This window comes from Elaeis guineensis, chromosome 8 (genome assembly GCF_000442705.2).
Source record: "Elaeis guineensis isolate ETL-2024a chromosome 8, EG11, whole genome shotgun sequence".
NCBI lineage: Eukaryota > Viridiplantae > Streptophyta > Magnoliopsida > Arecales > Arecaceae > Elaeis > Elaeis guineensis.
In genome coordinates this window covers 118,633,256-118,651,744 of record NC_026000.2, presented here as the reverse complement: position 1 = coordinate 118,651,744, position 18,489 = coordinate 118,633,256, and the positions used below count along the sequence as shown (strand labels likewise).

Here is an 18,489-nt window from a genome sequence, read left to right as displayed (position 1 = left end):
AATGATAGTTTTAATGGGCATTGCACCTTTTATTGGTCACCTTCAGTATCTTTTGATGCTAATATGCACTGCGCAGGACTCTGCTATGGAAAGTTAGAAGCTGGTATCCTGACATTCATCATCCCTGGACTTCTTCTTGGTCATCTGGTATGCTTCTTTCAGTTGCATTCTTTGTGTTAAATTTAAAGACATGGCCATTGGCCACAAAGAAAATTTTGCCCAGAAAACCTGTTTTCTTTGAAAAATCTAGTTTTCCTTTTTTTTTTTTTTTGTTTCAATGGAAAATTGAGAGATGTGCTGAAGTTATTTCTAAGTCTTTGAAAATCTTTTCCTATCCATAGAAAAATTGTAATTTTTCCTTTTCTTTTCCATATGTTTCATTGCGACCAAACATACCCAAGTGTTTCAAAAAAAATAATTCTTTATGACATTTCTGCCCAACGGAAAAAAAGGACTTATGCAGGATTGAAAGTAGCAGCATGTAATCCGTCAAACTAATCTTATGCCATTGAAAGAACATCAGTCAAGCACCAATTTTGTAATATCTCCATAAAGCTTAATTATTAACAGCACCAATACTCCAATCTGTTAAGCATAGCCATGTCCTACCATAGGATCATCAATACTCGCCATTGCATCTGTGCTATAGGGCTGGTGTTTTTTCAAACTTGCTTCCTTCATCAAATGGATTTACTACTTCCAGCCATGTTTTCTCCATTTTTATTGCCCTCTACCGGGACCATGCAACACAAATCTGTGAATGCCCAAATATATTGTTCATGATGTGAATGAATTTGTCAATGCTTCTCTAGCTTCTTGTAACACACTGTTTGGTATGTGCAGACTGGTTTAATGGAAAACGGGGCAAAATTAAGTCTGTTGGGTTTGTGGATGGCTCTCTTTGTGGTATTTGCAGCAAGGAAGTTTCAGCAGCCCATTAAGGTTCTTTTCTATGAATATTACTAGTAATGGCTGATGTCCTGATCCTTTATACTTCGCTTATGTTTACCATGTTTTTTTTGTCGTGCAAGGATGATATTGGTGATAAATCTGTTTTCATGTTCAATGCTCTACCTGAGGAGGAAAAGAAGGCTTTGCTTCAGAAGCTTGAGCAATGACAAGATCAGAAGCTTGATTAATATGTAATTGCAGAAACAGAAGCTCACATGTAATCCAAAGCGAGGGTATATGAAACAAGTATTCTGGGGGCCTTGGACTGCATAGTAGATTACTTACTGCAATGCCTACTGTTGTGCTTAATCCATCAATGGCACCTTCAGAGAGTATCAATTGCTACTCCAAGGAAGATGTTCTGCATTTCTAATTTACCCATTGCATACACATCACTAGCAATTAGAAGACCAAAGTGACATCTTCAGAGAGGCTTGTAGCAGTATGATATTTGATTTTCATGTTCTGTACACAATAAATTACAACGTCTATCCAAATTAAATATCAGTACTGGTGCTAGATAAAACTATCATGTCCCGAACAAATTGCCATAGTGAAGGTGGAAAACCCTCTTGCATCAGTTTTCTTTGTTTTCTTTTTTTCTTGCTAGTTAAGGTTATATTATTTATTATCTTTCTAAACAGCTAGACTGCAGTATAAACTATGTTTTAATTTCTTTGGTTATGTCTGCAAGCAAAAGACCTGGAATTTAAAACTATGCCTTCCCTAATAGTCCTTGGAATCCCATTGCTTGGAAGATGCCTAATTTTTATCTTGAAGCCTCTAATACGACATCATGTGTCTACCTATTTTGTTTATCTATCCCTCCCTAAAAAGTAATCTGGATTTGAAATCTAAACGAAATCTGACCGTATAAAGAACATCCGGCCCATTGGGCCTTAAACCCAGCCCAAAAAAAAAAAAAAATGAAGAAGACTCCCGCAGGGAGTCTTCTTCTCCCGACCGGCTCCTAATCGGAGTCGGAGACCTCATCGGAGAGGAGTCAAACTCCTCTCCTCCGGTTCTATTTAAAGGGAAGATCCTTCTTCCTACCAAAGAATCCTGGAGCGAAACGGCGTAGATCGTCGGAAATCGCTCGTAGAAACCATCACTGTGTCAGCCGTAATTTCTCGTCGGAGAGGTCATTGGAGCTCGAGGTAAGCATATGGTTCTCTTCCTCTTTTCTCTCCCTTCATTTCCGTGCTGGTGTGCATGCTCGTCGGTGATCGGAGTCGTCGGATTTTGTCGTGGAAGAGGTTTCGATTTTTTTTTATTTTCGAATGCCGGTGGTCGTCGCTGGCCACCGATTTGGGACCCTTGGGATGGCGGTGCGCTCTCCTCTAGCTACCGGCCATTCTTGTGTCGGTCGATCGTCGGTTGGCCAACCGTATGAGGGGACCATTCGGTCCCCTGTTTCATATTTTTCACTCAGGGGAGGCCACGGGAAGAAGTAGAAGAAGAAAAAAAAAGAAAAAGAAAAGAAAAAGGAAACAGAAAAAAGGAAAAAAAAGAAAAGAAAAAAGAAAAGAAAAAAATAATAAATAAATAAATAATAAAATAAAAATGAGAGAGAGAGAGATTCTCTCTTCTTTCAGTCTGAACCCTTACTTTCTCTCTTTAGAATTGGACTCTCTCTACTTTCTCTCTTTAGAATTTTCTCTCTCTAGATTGTTTCTCTCTCTTGATGGATTTTTCTCTCCAAAGTTATCCTTCTAAGATTAGCATAGTGAAAGGCTTCATTTTGATGATTTTGATCGAGTTTAGGGAAGAGTCTGATTCTAAGTGAGGTTTTGATTTGGGATTTGTTTAGATTTAATTTTGAATTAAAATTAATATAAAAATATAATTTTGGATAATAGGCACTGAAAAATCTTCTAGAAGTTAGTCGATCTATTCATTCAGTGCTTTATGAAAGGTAAGTAATGAATCATCTTCTCGAGATATTTCATATTTATTCTGAAAATAAATAATTATTCTTTGAAATTATGCATGATTTATGAAATTATGTTTTGAAAGAAAAATGCTTTTGAAATATTATGGTACGTCGATTATGCACATGTTCAGTGAAAAATTATGATATATTATGATACAAAAGTGTTTTGATACAGATCGGATTTATGCTCTCAGCCTAACTATGTTTCAGTGGGCCCCGTCAATGGGGATTATACGTTGGTACTCAGTGGATCCTGCCAGTGGGGGTTGTACGCTGGTGTTTGTGGACCCTGTCAGTGGGGGTTGTGCGCTGGTATTCAGTGGATCCCGTCAATGGGGGTTAAACATTGGTCATAGTCGAGGCTGTTGAGTTACGAGTGTTTTGAATCGAATCGGATTTATGATTATATTATATATGAATATTTGAAAAGATTGGATTTGTATAAAATCAGCATAAAATATACTTTTATGTTTATTTGCAGCATTGTTCTTGAAAATTATATAATATCTGAAATATCTAGTTGAGATAATTATTACTTACTGGGCTGTCTAGCTTATTACCTTTCTTTCTATTTTTCAGATTCAGATAATTAATTTCGAACATGGGAAGAAATATTAGGACAGAGCTTTTAGAGGCGAGATTTAGCATTGTCAAACTTCATTGAACTTAGATCTATTATTTTATTTTTAATAAAATTTTATTGGATGTAAGATATTTGATTTAATTACTTGAATTAAAGTTGAATAATAATTATTTGAATTTATTCCGCTGTAATGCATTGATATCGTGATGAGATGCCTTGCATGCTTATGGAGAGAGTTCTTCATAAGTATGCGGCGGTTGCCGCGACCTCCTGCTCGCGATCTTGGGCCGGGGCATGACAATTAATATGGTATCAGAGCATAAGTGGATAAATTATGACATATAGAATTAGACATAGTATGAGTGTAGGTGGGTAAACATTAGAAATATTGGACGTTAAAGTATGAGCATCATAATAAACCCATCCTAACAAATAGATAAATGAATCTAATAAAGTTTTACTACTACAAGGTTATGATGCCTCCCCGTAGAATGACAAGAACTACTCAAGGAATTGCAAGAGAGACATCACAACCATGGGATAGTAGCACTCCCCATCCGACCAGTGGCACCCCTCAGGAGGAGGGAGTCGTAGATCCTAATGGGAGTACTTCGAGAGCACGTCAGGAACCAGATATGGCTCAGTTAATGCAGACCCTAATCAGGATGGTACAAACGCAACAACAAATACAGCAGCAAATGCTTGAACAACAGCAGATACAATGAGATACACAACAACATCAGCATCCACCACCACAACATGGAGAGCAACCAGTACAACGGAACAACATTTTAGAATTTAAAAAGCTTGCTCCTCCAGCTTTCAAGGGGACTATTGAACCTTTGGAGGCTGATAACTGGATAATGGAGATGGAGAAAGCCTTCGCTTTCCAAGAGTGTCTTGATGAAGAAAAGATTCGATATGCAGCTTATTTACTACAAGGAGAAGCATACAACTGGTGTCAACGACTACAGCGCAAGTATGAACAAGACGGCGAAATACTTATCTGGAAAATATTTCGGATTGCATTCTACAATCAGTATTTTCCTCGGAGTATAAGGATCCAGAAAGAGCAAGAGTTTATTTATTTGAAGCAAAAGGGTATGAGTGTGACTGAATATGAAGCAAAATTTACAGAGTTAGCAAAATTTGCTTCGAGATTAGTGGATGGTGAGCAAGAACGTGTTCACAAGTTTGAGATGGGACTGAGAACTGAGATTCGAAAATAAGTGGTTCCATATGAATTGACAACTTATGCAGATGTGGTAAACAAAACACTGATAATTGAAAGAGAAGTCAATGAAGAACGCATGGAAAGGGAAAGAAAGCAAAGAAAGAGAGCAAAATCAAATGATACACAAGGGCAGAATAATAAAAACATCAAAAGTTCAGCTAAGGGAGCAATAGATAATAAGACTCAACAGATTGATGGTGAGCAGTGCTCCAGATGTGGTAAAAATCATGCAGATAAAGATTACTATTGGAATACAGGTGCTTGTTTCAAATGTGGTCAGATAGATCATAAAATTACTAGCTGCCCGCTAAATACTGAAAATCAAGTTGGCCAAAGAACTTATGAAGGACAACATAAGGGTGGTGGACAGATTTCTAAAACCCAGGGAAGAGTTTATGCGTTTACTCAACAGAATGCACAGGCTTCCAATACAATGGTGACAGGTAAAAAAAATTTTGAGGACGAAATTTATTTTTAGGAGGAAAGAATGTAACATCTGGCCCATTGGGCCTTAAACCCAGCCCAAAAAAAAAGAAAAAAAATGAAGAAGACTCCCACAGGGAGTCTTCTTCTCCCGACCGGCTCCTAATCGGAGTCGGAGACCTCATCGGAGAGGAGTCAAACTCCTCTCCTCCGGTTCTATTTAAAGGGGAGACCCTTCTCCCTTCTTCCTACCAAAGAATCCTGGAGCGAAGCAGCGTAGATCGCTGGAAATCGCTCGCAGAAATCATCACTGTGCCCGCCGCAATTCCTCGCCGGAGCTCGAGGTAAGCATGTGGTTCTCTTCCTCTTTTTTCTCCCTTCCTTCCCGTGCCCGTGTGCATGCTCACCGGTGATCGAAGTCGCCGGATTTTGTCGTGGAAGAGGTTTCGATTTTTTTTGATTTTCGAACGTCGGTGGTCGTCGCCGGCCACCGATTTGGGACCCTTGGGATGGCGGTGCGCTCTCCTCTGGCTACCGACCATTCCAGTGCCGGTCGATCGCCGGTCGGCCAACCGTATGAGGAGACCATTCGATCCCCTGTTTCATATTTTTCACCCAGGGGAGGCCACGGGAAGAAGTAGAAGAAGGAAGAAAAAAAAAGAAAAAGAAAAGGAAAAAGGAAAAAGAAAAGAAAAAAAGGAAAAAGGAAAAAGGAAAAAAAGAAAAGAAAAAAGAAAAGAAAAAAATAAATAAATAAATAAATAAATAATAAAATAAAAATGAGAGAGAGTTTCTCTCTCTTCTTTCAGTCTGAACCCTTATTTTCTCTCTTTAGAATTGGACTCTCTCTACTTTTTCTCTCTAGATTGTTTCTCTCTCTTGATGGATTTCTCTCTCCAAAGTTATCCTTCTAAGATTAGCATAGTGAAAGGCTTCATTTTGATGATTTTGATCGAGTTTAGGGAAGAGTTTGATTCTAAGTGAGGTTTTGATTTGAGATTTGTTTAGATTTAATTTTGAATTAAAATAAATGTAAAAATATAATTTGAGATAATAGGCACTGAAGAATCTCCTAGAAGTTAGTCGATCTATTCATTCAGTGCTCTGTGAAAGGTAAATAATGAATCATCTTTTCGAGATATTTCATATTTATTTTGAAAATAAATAATTATTCTCTGAAATTATGCATGATTTATGAAATTATGTTTTGAAAGAAAAGTGCTTTTGAAATATTATGGTACGTCGATTATGCACATGTTCAGTGAAAAATTATGATAGATTATGATACAAAAGTGTTTTGATACAGATCGGATTTATGCTCTCAGCCTAACTATGTTTCAGTAGGCCCCGCCAATGAGGATTGTACGTTGGTACTCAGTGGATCCTGCCAGTGGAGGTTGTGCGCTGGTGTTTGTGGACCCTACCAGTGGGGGTTGTGCGCTAGTATTCAGTGGACCCCGCCAATGGGGGTTAAACATTAGTCATAGTCGAGGCTGTTGAGTTACGAGTGTTTTGAATCGAATCGGATATATGATTATATTATATATGAATATTTGAAAAGATTGGATTTATATAAAATCAGCATGAAATATACTTTTATGTTTATTTGCAGCATTGTTCTTGAAAATTATATAATATCTGAAATATCTAGTTGAGATAATTGTTACTTACTGGGCTGTCTAGCTCATTACCTTTCTTTCTATTTTTCAGATTCAGATAATTAATTTCGAGCGTGGGAAGAAATATTGGGACAGAGCTTTTAGAGGCGAGATTTAATATTGTCAAACTTCATAGAGCTTAGATCTATTATTTTATTTTTAGTAAAATTTTATTGGATGTAAGATATTTGATTTAATTACTTGAATTAAATTTGAATAATAATTATTTGAATTTATTCCACTGTGATGCATTGATATCGCGATGAGATGCCTTACATGCTTATGGAGAGAGTTTTTCATAAGTATGCGGTGATTGCCGCAACCTCCTGCTCGCGATCTCGGGCCGGAGGCATGACACATAAATAGACTGTTGTACATATGTCTGTTTTGGCCATAAGCCGAGTTGGCTTTGGCCTGAGCAAAAATGAAAGAGAAGGACAGAAGAGGGGTATTGTTGTTTCGTCATTTTCAGTTACAGTAACAGCAACCACTTTACCTCTTCTTTTAGCTACGATCACTAACAATTGGCTCTAAAAACCTCGCTTTATGCTGCTCCACTCTATGTTTTGGTTGGCATCTCGAGATCCTTAAGCAAATGAAGTAAAGTGGGCTGCAGTTTCCCTGGAAACCTAGGTTTGTAACCTGCTTATCAGCTCTTGCAGAGGGTCTTGAAACTTTTCCTGTAAACAGATCATCCAACTAGTTGGTAATCCTTTCTAGTAGTGTTTGGATACCTAAATTTTATTCTTGAAATAGAAATACGAATTCTCAGATAATAGCTATTCACCCTTATTATTCCAGATTTCTTTTTGGTTAGACATCTGGTATTCCACCTTTATTCCCGGGTAATTAATGCAGTATTATTCCAATGGGTGTTTGGTTGACATGAAAATAAGCCTCTATTCTATGAGAAATAGAGGATGAATTTTTCAAAAAATCCAAGAATACCATTAGCCAAGTTTAGCGTATAGAGAGTTGGTTTTTTGGCTAAGTATTGTGAGAACCATATAGTTGTTGGATCATCTCCATTACCAATTCTTGATATATCAAGTTTGGAAAAAAAAGTGTAGAAGGCAAGTGAATCTCCTGGCATTTGCTAAATAAAATTGAACGTATAAAATAGATGAGACAACTTGTAGAAAATAAGAGCATGTACGTAAATTAAGATTAAAGAATGAAAATCGAAAACAAATATATATATGAATTTTCAAGAGGCTGTAAACTCAGAAGTATTTTATAGCATCACATTGGACAATGGAGACATACAATGGGCATGCCTTCAAATAATGCATCTGGCAGGCTATATGTAGCCTTTTCATCATTGCAAACATCTCTATAATAGGCAGCATTGATGTTACGCAAGATTGGCCTTGGCATGTTTACATTAGACAATATTAGTATAAGGCAACTAATGCTTTGGAAAATTGTGCCACCAAAAAATTAACAAAATACAACAAAAATATATAGACACTATTGGGGGGATATTTCCTCCTTAGGCCAAAGACATGAGCCAGTGACTAGATATAGACTGTTAAGCCTGGTAATATAATCTAATCTTAGCTTCAGTCTGTGATGATCCTGGGATCCGGACAACCGTTCGGAGCGAAATTCTTAGGATCGGTCATTTATGATTTTGGCATCAAATTATTCACTCCTGTCCCCACAACAACTGACCTCTAATACTGACGGTAGATGGTGGAATACCTGAGCATTCTGAGTTCTAACTCTGGTTGTAAGCATATATCGGCCCCTATCAGACATCATCTCATCGGATAAGATTCAACTTAACTGTTTCGTCTCCTCAGCACCCGCTTCCATCAAATCAGATCGAACTCTCAATTAAAAAGATAGGGACGATCCCACCTGCGTCCAATTTGAAAATTCAAAAGCACCCACGACTTTCAATTGATCCCGAAACAAAAAAGATAACCACCCCATCAATCTTGACTGGGAGTTTAGCCACATCGTGCCTTAATCGCCTCATGATCTCTCTAACGGTTACACAACTTTGACCTATAAAAGAATTTACAGGGGATCTCTCAAGATACACGACCATAATTCACTTCACTCCTCTTCTATTACCCTGTGATCTAACTTGAGCATCGGAAGGTCTCCGTCGAAGCCAACTCCAGTCAGGATTTACTTGCAGGTTTTTCTTCCGAGAGGATGCACCATCGCTCCAGCAGTTTCTGACCATGGTTCAAATTTCTACGGTAACAGATTAGTGCTAGAGGAAGAGCCCAACTCAACTTTGAAAAGGAGCACCAAACAATGATTATGGCACCATGAAGAGCGTCCACCCGGAGATCCGGTACCGCTGCCACCTCCCAGTCAATGGAGAATGCGATGGTCCAGCAAGTTCCGGCACAGTCACAGTCGGAAGTCCAGCAACCATCTCCCCCACAAATGATGACTGTCAGTGTGGAACAGTTTCAATTACTGTTCCAGCAAGTTCAAATCCTAACTACTGCCATTCAGATGATGCAGCAACTCTATGCTATACCGCCAGTGGTGACACGTGCAGTGGCGGCTATGGTCGCACCCCCACCAGCCAGTGAAGTACCAGTGGTGAATCCACTTTTGGTAATTTTTCCACAGCAGCCTGAAGCAGCACCACAAGCACAACCTCCACTCCCCCCTCGAAGTCCTAAACGGGGGAGACAGATACATTACAGCTGACCCCGGAGTCCCAAACTTAGGAGGTGATAATCATCGAGTCCCCATTCTAGGCAAGACTCAACACCTAGTCAGTGATTCCCCCATAATGTTCTGAAAAACATACTGCTATAGAGATCAATCATCAACTCGAGGAGATGAATGAGTGGATCGAGGCGATCCGTCATCAAGCATCAATGACGGATAATACAAGAGCCATTCCCCATGAACTTCAAGATGCCACAGCTCGAGAGCTACCATGTGATCACCAATCCTGTAGACCATTTGGGAGCTTTAAGTCCCTGATGCTTATCCATAAGGTAACCGATGTCGCCCTCTATCATACTTTCCCATCCACTCTAAAGGGTATAGCTCGACATCGGTACACCAACTTAATGCCTCGGGCAATCCATTCCTTTGATTAGATGAGCCAGCTATTCATTGACCATTTCATAAGTAGCTGAAGGCAATAGAAGGGATCGAACTCCCTGATGAACATGAAGCAGAGAGAAGGGGAATCTATCAAATATTATCTCGATCGTTTTAATACGGCCATACTAAAGGTCTGCAACCTGGATCAATCGGTTGCGATAGCCACCCTGAAGGATGGATTGTAAAAGAATAGTTTTTGCTATTCCTTAGACAAGACCTATCCCCGAGACTTTGCCGACATGCTGGCCCAAGCAAAGAAATATGCTAGGATAGATAAGGCATTTGAAGGTGAGCCCCCGATAATTCCTACTGAAGACAAGAGGGAAGAAAGGCCGGAGTCTCCACCAAAGAGCCAGCAGCACCCTCGCTCTCCTCCAAGATGTGAAGGTCCCAAACTTCCCCACAAAACTCTCGACAAAGGGACAACCCTCAAAGGGATCGACGTCTGCCCTCACCTGGGAGATTTACAAATCATACACCTCTAAATGCCCGCCCGAACCCAGGTGCTCATGGAGATTAGGGATCGGATCCCAAGAGTGACAAAGTTACGGTCTAACCTCAATCGGCAAAATTCTAATAAATATTGCCTTTACCATCGTGACCATGGCACGACACTGAAGACTGCATCTAGCTTTAGGATGAAATTGAAGAACTTGTCTGATGCGGTTGCTTGGACCGATTCATCCAGCATCGGCAGGACCAGCAGGAGGAGCAATGAAGATTACCAGCCTTGCTAGAACCACAACAAAGGGAGCTTTCTGGGGATCAGTCTCCTACAAGAGTGATCAATGCAATAATCGGAGGACCCCATGAAAGGATGGAAGAAGTGGCCAAACCATCTAAGAGGCCGAAGACTGAAGAGTCCCTTATCTTTACTGAGGAGGATGCCCAAGGGATTTAGTTTTCTCACAATGATGCGATGATCGTAACTCTTAATATTACAAATTATAATGTACGTCATATCTTAATTGATAACGAAAGCTCAGCCGATATTTTATTTTATGATGCTTTCTCTCAAATGGGCATACCACTTGAATGAATGGGACGAATGGACACCCCTCTTGTGGAGTTTACTGGAGATGCTGTATCGGTCGAGGGGGTAATAACTCTTCCTATAATAGCTGGGTGATCTCCTTGATGATCTAAAATCTAGATGGATTTTCTAATGGTTCGAGTGCCTTCGGCCTATAATGCCATCCTCGAACATCCAGGACTCAATGCACTTCAGGCTGTTGTCTCCACCTATCATTTGAAAATAAAGTTTTCGATAAACTGTTGGATGTATGTCCTAGAAGTCAATATAGCTGACATATTGTACTAACTCTAAGGCATAATTTTATACTTAAAATATTGATTTGATCAATAAAAAGATAAATTTTATTTTCATTCAAGTGTGATGTATCATTAAATCCTGCATGAAATTAATATTTACGATACATATTCTCAAGCTATTGAGAATTAGATGCATGTATAATTAATTCTAATCATAATATCATCATGAGTATGGTGATCGATCCGGATAGACCCACGCACAGATCACTTTCTTCGGAATAGATAAGTATCTGATTTACAGTATAGAGATACTGAGCGACAAGTGCAGATAGTTGTTAGAGAATAACTAGTACTGAGCATGACCATACGAGAGATCACGTAGATTTCTACTCAATCATCAATGATCGTCTCGATGCTGTAGTTGTATAAATGGTCTGTTGACCTGCGATGGCATGGTTGCTTACAGTGAGGCTATTGAAATTTGACTGACACATAAACATGACCTCATTGAGTCCTTACAGTGAATGTTGGTGACAGTTGATCTACTGTAGGAGTAGGATAAGCATCTGAATGGAATCTATCGATCTTGATAGAGATAAGAAGTCCTATGAGATTTGAGAGACTAAGTCCGTAAGTCTGTGGCTACAGCAGTGTGATATTTTTATGACAATCACAATTAGACTTGAGCTAATCGAATCTATCATATGACTAATAATGAGGTTTGATGATTTATCCATGACCTGCCATCTAGTTAGGACTCACGATAGAAGGACTGAATCATACAGAAACTATACTTCGAGATTCTTTTTTAGTTCTGCTAGGTTATCACTATATATTGCTAGATGTTACTGATAGATTGTGAGAGCTCACTAGGATTGTTCAGAATCGATGATCTTTGTTGAGTAGAGTAGAATCATTTTGATCCATTGAAAAGAGTTTCAATGATACTATGATAGAGATCATGGTATATCTCACTATCAGATAGAATTGAATATATGGGGTCACATAATAAAGAGATTGGATCTGGATTAAGTAATTGGGCTTATGAAGTCTCAATTGAATTTGGAGAAACCTTATTGGGTTTAAGGTAATCTTGCTAGTACAAGGTTGAATCTAATTTTCTCTTTGATCTTGAATTACTTATTGATAAGATTAATTTAATTAATTATCTACTAAAATTTAAATGAATTAGATTCATTGGGCTCCAATTATTAGATCCCTAGGATTTTGGATCATATGAATTAGGGATTCAAATCTTTAATCAATTCCTTGATTGATTTGCATGGGGAGCCACTTGATTTGATCATGTTGGGCATGCCCACTTTATTAATGGCATAATGGACTAAGGTGGGGTGTCCCTTAAGCCCTATGAGGTGTGTGAGAGAGAGCCCTAGAGGGGCCAAGTGTTGGCGCCTCCTTAGTTCTCCTAGGCATGGTCAAAGATAGAGAGCTACAAGGATTCCTAATGCGAGTAAGACTCACATTAAGGGGTTGTTTGATTTTGAATAGGATTCAAACATTTTCTCTATTTAAAGGGCCATTTTCCAAGGATCTTAGCATCAGATTTCTAGCAAGCTCCAAGCCTTCTATCAACCCCCATGCCTGTCTCTCTTCTCCCTCTTGGTTCCAACATCCAAGAGTTGTTGGGCATCCATCATCCACACACCCAAAGTTGTTGGGCGTCCCCTTCTCCTCTACCAAAGTTTCAGATCTTGGTTACTTTTAGATCAAGAGAAGAAGATCAAGAGAAGAAAAGAAAAGAAGAAGATTAGGAAAAGATCAAAAGTTGATCAAAGGATCCAAACTTCATTCAGATTCGTAGGGCGATCGTTCTTAGAGAAGAAACATCAACACCATAGAGAGCTGTTCCAAGCTGATCCTGAGTGGATACCCATAGAGACCGAATACTTACATGGCTAAGGAAGAACCTACCTTCTTTCAGATCCAGATTCAAAGAAAGGAATAGCGATACAGGTATGTGATCCGATCACATATTTAATATCAGCATAAAATTTAGCATGTGTTAATTTCAACATATAAAGTAGATCCTTATGCACTATGTTCTTATGCATGCATGATTTAGATTAAAAGGAGTTTTAATCTTCTACTCCACTGTATTGTTTAAGAAAAAAAAATTTAAAATACACATGCATGTGCCCCACATGAAATTCCAACAAAACTCCAGGGTTGGCAAAGTGCAAGGAGATCAAGCCTTAGCGCGACAGTGTTACCACATTACACTTCGTGGATCGGGGCCATCCGAAGCCTACTTAGTTCATGGGCTCGACACACAAGATGAGTTGTCTGAAGAAAGAGAAAAATTAGTGGAGGACTTGGAGACGAATTCACTTAGAGATGGCAACAAGGATTATACTGTCCAGATTGGATCGAATCTTGACCAGATAACGAGGGAAAAACTCATCTCTTTTTTGTAGGCTCACACTAATGTATTTGCCTGGGCACCAACCGATATGTCTAACATCGATCCAGAGGTGATGATGCACTGACTAGGCATCAAACTGAATCACAAGCCTATTAAGCAGAAGAAAAGAAGTTTCATCTCTGAACGACAAAATGTGATAGCTGAAGAAGTGGATAAGCTATTAGATGCAGGCTTCATCTAAGAAGCTAACTACCCCAGCTGGATAGCGAAATAGTCCTCATGAAGAAGGCGAATGGCAAGTGGAGGGTCTGCATCGACTTTACAGGTCTTAATAAAGCATACCCAAAGGATAGTTACCCCTTGCCCTCAATTGACCAGTTGGTGGATGCAACTTCAAGCCATGAGCTCCTTACTTTTATGGATGCCTTTTTCAGATTTAACCAAATCTGAATGGCTTCTGAAGATGAGAAAAAAATGGCTTTTATTACTGACTAAGTCTCTTTTGTTATAGGGTGATGCCTTTTGGTTTAAAAAATACAGATGCGACTTAATAGCGCCTAGTAAATAAGGTCTTTAAAGATCAAATTGGCCGAAACATAAAGGTTTATGTTGACGATATGCTTGTCAAAAATAAGACGTCCCTAACTCACATTGAGGACCTCAAAGAGACCTTCGCAACATTAAGAAGGTACAAGATGAAGTTAAATCCTACGAAGTGCGCCTTTGGAGTAACATCGGATAAATTTTTGGGCTTCATGATATCTGATCAAGAGATAGAAGCAAACCCTGAGAAGATCTAGGCCATACTAGAAATGAGTCCCCCAAGGAATATAAAGAAAGTTTAGCACCTCACAGGTCAATTGGCGGCTTTAAATAGATTTGCCTTAAGATCAACTGAACGCTGCCTTCCATTTTTCCAGACATTGAAGTAGCCAAAGAATTTTCAATGGACTGGTGAATGTCAGCAAGCCTTTGAAGAACTAAAGCATTATTTAAGTTCAGCACCACTCCTTAGTAAGCCAAACATCGACAAGGAGCTCTATCTGTACTTGGCAGTGTCTCTAGTGGCTATAAGTGCTATGCTGGTCCATGGGCGGAATAATATCCAAAAGCTAATCTACTTTATCAGCTGAGTCTTGCATGATGCGGAGACCAGATACATGAAGTTGGAGAAGCTAATCTTCACACTTATTATCATAGCTAGGAGACTTCGGTCGTATTTTCATGCACATTCAATCACAGTATTGGCAGACCAGCCACTCAAAGATGTTCTGCATCATTCTGACACTTCTGGGCGGCTGACGAAGTGGACCATTGAGCTTGCAGAATTTGAAATTCAATTCTCACCTCGATCTTTCATCAAAGCTCAGATCCTGATGGACTTCATTATAGAATGCACCATCCCTGACGACCTGAAGATGCCCGAATCCATTCAGGAAGATGTAGTTGAAGAATCAGAGTCATCGAAATTGGGAAGTTCTTGGGTGATATACGTAAATGGTTCATCAAATGCCATTAGATCGGGAGCCAGATTACCACTACTTGGACTCGAGGGATTCACTACAAAATATGCTCTGAGATTTAGCTTTCCTACTACAAATAATGAAGCAGAGTATGAGGCACTTCTGACGGAACTAAGGATCGCCAAGGAACTTGGAGTGTCGAAATTAAAGATCTGCACAGATTCTCAACTGGTAGCAAGACAAGTAAGAAGAGACTTCGAAGACCAAGAGGGAAATATAAAAAAATAGCTATAGAAGGTGAAAGATCTAACATCAGAGCTCTCTGACTTTGATATTCAATAAGTACCTTGGGCCAAAAATTCAAAGGCTGATCTACTTTCAAAGTTGGCAACCCTTGCACCAGGTGACCTTCTACAACAATCATTTTTTGATGCTTTGGAAAGGTCAAGCATAGAATATTCGGCCCAAGTTTTCCAAGTCGAGGACAAACCCTACTAGATGGATCATTTTATTTGCTTCCTAAGAGATGGAATGCTGCTTGTAGATTCAAAAGAAACCAGGAAGATTAAATTTCAAGCCTCATGTTACATTTTCTATAATAGAAGACTCTATAAGCGATCCTTATCTTTGTCGCTTTTAAGGTATCTTTGTCCTTCCGAAGCTGAATATGCCCTTCGAGAAATGCATGAAAAAATGTGCGGCAATCACTTGGCTAGAAAGTTTCTAGCATACAAACTACTTTGATAAGAATATTACTAGTCCAAGATGCAAGATGAAGCAGCTGACTTCGTCAAATGGTGCAATCGATACCAGCGGAATGCCAATGTTCAACACCTGCCAACCATGCCGCTCACTCCAATTGCTGGCCCTTAGCCATTTACTCAATTGGGAATGGACATTTTAGATCCTTTCCCATTAGCATCAGGTCAAAAAAAATTTTTGCTAGTGGCTATTGATTATTTTACCAAATGAGTAGAAGCTGAGTCCCTTGCCAAGATTACCGAAGCCAAAGTAACAGACTTTGTTTGGAAGGCTATTATTTGCAGGTTCGGTCTTCCTCAAGTGATTGTTACAGATAACAATCGTTAATTCACAAGTTTGAGGTTTGCTAAGTTCTATCAAGATCGTGGCATCTTCCAGTACTTTACTGCGGTGGGTCATCCACAAGCCAATAGAGAAGCCGAAGTTACCAACATGACTATTTTGCTGGGGCTAAAAGTTAGAATCGATCAAGCCAAGGGGGCATGGGTTGATGAGTTGTATAATATCCTATGGGCCTACCAAACCACCCAAAGAACTCTAACGGGAGAGACTCCTTTCAACCTCTCTTTTGGAATCGAAGCTGTCATCCCCGTAGATATTAGACTCTCCTCACATCGGGTTGAAAATTACAATGATTGAAACAATATAGAACAGCTTCGTGCAATTTTGGATCTGCTCGAGGAAACCTGTGAGACGGCAAGTGTGAGAATGGCAGCCTATCGACAAAAAGCGGCGCGGCACTACAATTCCCGTATCCGAGGTAAAGAGTTTAAAGTTGGAGACCTGATCTTGCACGAGCCAAAGTCTCTCAGCCCACAGAGCATGGAAAACTAAGTCTCACTGGGAAGGCCCCTACCAGGTGGATGAAATAATCCATCTAGGAACTTATCGCCTCAAGCAATTGGATAGGACACTTTTGCCTCGATCATGGAATTCTAATAACTTACAAATGTATTATCGGTGATGTTATTATTCACCTATTGAATATTATATTCTTCTTTAAAAATATTGTTATCTTTCTTATCTTCTAATATTATTTTAATGAGAAGAATTTTCCTTGAGGACTAATCGACAAGCATGTTACGAAGGCAATAAATAAAAAGGAAGAATGCCATGAAGAAACAAAAAATACAAGAAAGGTGCACATAAACATCCACTTTTTCATTATTGCAAATATGTATGAATAGAAGGAAATAGATAGGAATAAAAGCAGAAACACAAAAAAAAGAAACGGAGACTCCTCTGAAACCACGATTCCTTGGCCGCATCAAGGCCAAGATCCAAGACAAGGACTAATCCTCATCTGAATAAAACATCTCAGCCTCCTCGTCACTATTCCCGAGGCGAAGGCAGTGCAGGTCTAGTTGCAGCATCAAGTACTTGATGCAGGCCTTGCAGTCCTCAAAGTCCTGCATGAATCCGACCACGGAGGCATCAAGAAGCTCTCCATTTATTGACCCTCTTAGTAATTTTGATGATGACTAAACATTAAAGCATGCATTCACTAATCTTTTTCGAGTTTTTCTAAGTTTATTTGATAGAAAGAGAGCTCTTTGAACAAGAAAAGGAAGAAACCAAGTGTATTTAGTGGAGAGCCCAAGTGGGATCAAAATGGAGTTGAAATCCAATGAAAATGGCCTAGGAAAGGGTTCGAGTCGAGTCCAGAGATTTTAGAGTTGACTCTGGCACAGTTTGGGCACTGGCACACAGGCTTTGCATAGGGTTGAGCAGACTCGAAAACACCCAAGTCAACTCCGTCTCAAGCAATAGAAAGTATATTTCTGTCCACTGAGATCGAGTCAACTCCTAGATTTTTGAGTCAACTCGAAGGTGACAACCAAGTCAACCCCAACAAATCCAAGCCAACTCCATCTCAAAGGTTCAAAAATTTTAGAGAGCTAATTTCGAACACCTGAGAGCGAGCTAACTCGAAAAATAGTCGAGATGACTCAAGAAGATAGCCGAGTCGACTCGAAGACTGTCGAGCCAACTCGAGATGCAACTAACAGTCTTTAACGGTTAGTTCTACAACTGCACAGTCTTTTTTTCAACGGCTATATCTCACCTCCAACAATCAGAAATGTCTAGTTTGGGGCCTAAACAACTTCAAACTTGATGGAAAAGCTTCAGATTTAAAGAGAGAAGTAAGAGGAGCATTTAAGAAAGAGAAGTTATTGTTTTATTGACAAAGAGAGAGAAAATAAAAAAAATTTGAACTTCTAACATCCAAGAGAGTTCACCTACTTTCAAACCAAAATCTCTTGATTCTCTGAGAGCAGTGAAAAGCTTTTGAAGAGCATTTACTCCAAGCATTCAAGAGGACAACTACTGAGCTACATCGACAACAAATTTGCTCAACTAAGGAGCTTCTTTTTTTGTAACATTCCTGTTCTTGTCTATTTACTGTAATTAGTTTCAGCAGGGGCTAAAACTAAGAGAAAGGTTTTATCCATCCCTATAATTGGATTGTGTAGCCTTATTCAAGGTGTGTAAATGTTGTGGTTGGTCAACCTAAGAAAAAACCAACTGGATTTGTGAATAGTGAATCTGGTTAAAACTATCCAGCTGTAATCTTGAGAGATTATAGTAGAATTCCCAAGAGTCTTGCTTGGAGGGTGAACGTAGGTACTGAGTGTGCACCAAACCACTATAAAAATTCTCTTATCTTTGTGTGTGTGCTTGTTTTCTTCATTCTTTCATTCATACGTTGCATTCACTACACAATTACACTAAAGGCAAA

The 18,489-nt window shown here is 39.3% G+C and overlaps 2 protein-coding genes across 2 annotated transcripts in view; both read left to right on the top strand.

Moving 5' to 3' along the window:
* Positions 1-1,531, top strand: part of LOC105049744 (uncharacterized) — a 31,326-nt gene extending 29,795 nt beyond the window's left edge. Inside the window, exons 5-7 of the mRNA XM_073242783.1 lie at positions 77-147; positions 844-942; positions 1,032-1,531. Of these exons, the coding sequence (XP_073098884.1) occupies positions 77-147; positions 844-942; positions 1,032-1,118 (257 nt within the window). The 3' untranslated portion in view covers positions 1,119-1,531. The remainder of the gene's footprint in view (positions 1-76; positions 148-843; positions 943-1,031) is intronic.
* Positions 1,532-14,684: 13,153 nt separating this feature from the next.
* On the top strand, positions 14,685-16,583 carry LOC140851221 (uncharacterized). Its single transcript, XM_073242782.1, has 2 exons — positions 14,685-15,230; positions 16,404-16,583. Exons 1-2 carry the CDS (start codon positions 14,685-14,687, stop codon positions 16,581-16,583), a joined length of 726 nt encoding a protein of 241 aa, XP_073098883.1.
* The last annotated feature ends 1,906 nt before the right edge of the window (positions 16,584-18,489 follow it).